The sequence below is a fragment of the Chaetura pelagica genome, unplaced genomic scaffold (genome assembly GCF_000747805.2).
Source record: "Chaetura pelagica isolate M959 unplaced genomic scaffold, ChaPel_1.0 scaffold300, whole genome shotgun sequence".
In the NCBI taxonomy this organism is placed as follows: domain Eukaryota; kingdom Metazoa; phylum Chordata; class Aves; order Apodiformes; family Apodidae; genus Chaetura; species Chaetura pelagica.
Genome location: NW_009951945.1, coordinates 2,325,484 through 2,328,496, shown reverse-complemented (window position 1 = coordinate 2,328,496; position 3,013 = coordinate 2,325,484). Strand labels below are relative to the sequence as shown.

Below are 3,013 nucleotides of genomic sequence, written 5' to 3'. Positions count from 1 at the left end.
AAGCCCTCCCCTCTTTCCACTCTTAAGAGTTGTCAGGTGAGACAGATCACCCACCAGCTCCCTCAAGCTGAGGAAAGAGTTCCTGGTACCAATTCTGTTTAAAGATCCCTGCATTCATTCTCCTTCCCCTTTCCTTCCCTGGATACCCTTCCTATAAGAGGTGCTGACTTCTACCAGAACAATCACCCATGCATCCATTACTGCTGCAGGGTTTTTTTAATCACTATTACCTCTTGACAACATCCAGGTGTAGCCACTGGGGTGCTCAGGAAGCCCCAGCATCCCTGAAAGCTCTGGCAGCATCAGGAGCTGCAAGAACTGAATCAGCACCCTGGGTCTGGGTGTTCATACACCTTTCTCTGGAAAGCCAGCAACAACTTGCTCTCAGTGGGTTTATGGGGTGGTTTTTTATCCCAACCAGCAAGCTCATACCTGCCTCAAGAGCAGACAGGAGCTTGCCTCAGGGAAGTGCTGGTTTGTTTTAATTAGTAGGGAATGCAGCAGCCCCAGGTGGAAGGGGAGTGAGGAACCTTGCAAGAACCTGGAGGGCTCAGGGCTGACCCTGCCCCACATGCTTGACTCCTTTCTGTAACACATCTCTTCCCCAGGTTTCCAGAAGGAAGCAGACTCCCTCTTGTCAGTGACCAAACTCAGCACCATCAGTGACTCTCAGAACATGGGCAAAGCCCGGGACATCCTGTTAAAGCTCTCTGAAGAGACAAACATCTTCCCTACCAGCTGGGAGCTTTCTGAGCGTTACCTCTTTGTGGTGGTGAGTAGTTCATGCTCAGACCTTCCTCCCCGTGGCCCCCATCTCTGCAGGTGAGCTCAGATGAAGGGGAACTGCACCAGAGGACACTCACACTCCTGGTGGCATCTGGGGCTTCCCCGTTAGATGTTGTGCTTGTAGCTTGGCTGGTTAACCTCCTTGGAAATGTCAGTGCTGTGGCACCAGAAATTTACCCACCACCAAGTTTCTTCAAGCCTGTGCAACTGGGTGCTCTGGCAGCCTGTGGGGAGGTCTAATCTTTTCCCAGCTGAATGGGAAAAGATTAGACCTCATGCCTGGCTTAACCTGAGAGCAGTCGTGGAGGGAGGACCCTGAGCAGGGAGCTGCCCAAAGCAGCCTGGAGTGACTGTAAATTAAGAGAATAAGCCCTATGAGGAGAGGCTGAGGGAACTGTTTAAAGAAGAGGAGGCTGAGAGGAGACCTCCTTGCTCTCTACAACTGCCTGAAAGGAGGTTGGAGCAAGGGGGCTTGGTCTCTTCTCCCAAGGAACAAGTGATAGGACAAGAGGACATGGCCTCAAGTTGTGCCAGGGGAGGTTTAGACTGGATATTAGAAAGAATTTCTTTACTGAAAGAGTGATTGGACAGTGGAACAGGCTGCCCAGGGAGGTGGTGGAGTCACCATCCCTGGAAGTATTTAAGAGAAATCTAGATACAGTGTTTAGCAGCTTGATTGAAGCACTGATTGGGTAGATTAGGTTATGGTGGGTGGATTTAGCTTATGGTTGGACTAGATGATCTTCTGGGATGATTCTGTCCGGGGTTAGGACTCTAGTGGTAGGAGTCAAGGTTTAAGGGTCTAGGCATAAGCATCTAGATTAGAGGGTCTAGGGTTAAGAGTCTAGGGCAAATGACCTAGTTGATGTGGTGGTGTGAGGTCACAGGCTGGACTTGATGATCTCAAAGGTCTTTTCCATCCTTGGTGATTGTGTCAACCCCTGTTGCTTTGGCAGGATCGGCTCATAGCTCTGGATGCTGCAGATGAGTTCTTCAGGATGGCCAGCGTGGTGTATCCAAAGAGGCCCAGTGGGGAAAGAGGGAATGACAGCCAGAAGGCCCTGCAGTGATGCCCTGAGGAACCTGCCTTGCTGGTGTGAGATGGACAGTGGGTTTCCTTTCCTCCGGGACCAGGCTCCTTTGCCGAGGGGCTGGCACAAGTTTGTGCCACTCCTCGTTTTCCTGCAGAGAAGGAAGTGGCTGGAGCTGAGTGAGGTGGTCAGTGAGCTGTGCCCCATCAGGAGGGCCCAGGGAAGCAGGCACTGACCCCAAGGTGCTCCCAAGCAGGAGGGATCAAGAAGTGCCCTAGGGTAGCCCTGGTGGGAGACTGCTGGCCTAGGAATGTGTGCAGTGGGTACGAGGGGAACCTGCCACACACCAGTAGCTGTAAAAGCTGAGATGGCTCCAGTTCCAAGTGCTGCAAGGAGATCCACCTTCTGCTGGAACCTGCTGCTCCCCCTGGGAGTGAAGAAGGAAGATACCTCAGTTGTCTACAACTCTGACATTTCTCTGTGTGCTGGTCCTTTTCCTCATCCTCATTTCCCCACTGGGCAGGTCCCAGCAGATGCAGCAAAGGGGCAGGAGCTGCATGGAGCTGGGAGAGGAGCTGGTGCCAGGCAGCAAAGCCTTGGAGCAGGGTCACAGTTTGGGTGCTCTGTCCTGGCCAGTCATGGTTTGGAGATGTGTATGTCAGGGTGCTCAGCTCAACATCTTCCAAGAAGGTGGATTTTAGGAAGGCGTCAAGGTCAGACCTGCTGAGAATCTGGCTCCTGTAATGCCCTCAGATCAGTTGCCCAACATCTTCATTATTTTCTGGAAGTTTATCTCATAATTGCATTAAAAAACCCAACACCCTAAAGCTGCATGGACTGTCAATTACCAGCAATCCCTGCTGGTAATGAGGATTTTTTATGAACATCAGTATTATTTTGGGGTTATGTCTGATAAAGAGCAATAATTTTAAAACACTGGATTTGATCTTTGAAAAACAAGTGGAAGTGCTTCACTGATTAACATGTGTGCTGCTAATTGGCCAGTTGAAAATGCTGGTTACACAGGACCTCCCAAAACAGCAAACCAGAGGTTTTATTTGTTTATACCTACAGTGTTTGAAATCTTTCTCACTATATATATATATATATATATAAGCCATTCACATTTGCATTTTCCCTAAACATCATCCCTCAGTTTGTGTTAACCCTTAATAAACCGATTAGTTTGTGGAGCA

General features: G+C 49.9%; 1 protein-coding gene across 1 annotated transcript in view; it reads left to right on the top strand.

Moving 5' to 3' along the window:
* MREG (melanoregulin) overlaps positions 1–1,856 on the top strand; it is a 16,022-nt gene extending 14,166 nt beyond the window's left edge. Inside the window, exons 4-5 of the mRNA XM_009996996.1 lie at positions 609–772; positions 1,743–1,856. Of these exons, the coding sequence (XP_009995298.1) occupies positions 609–772; positions 1,743–1,856 (278 nt within the window). The remainder of the gene's footprint in view (positions 1–608; positions 773–1,742) is intronic.
* Positions 1,857–3,013: the final 1,157 nt, after the last annotated feature.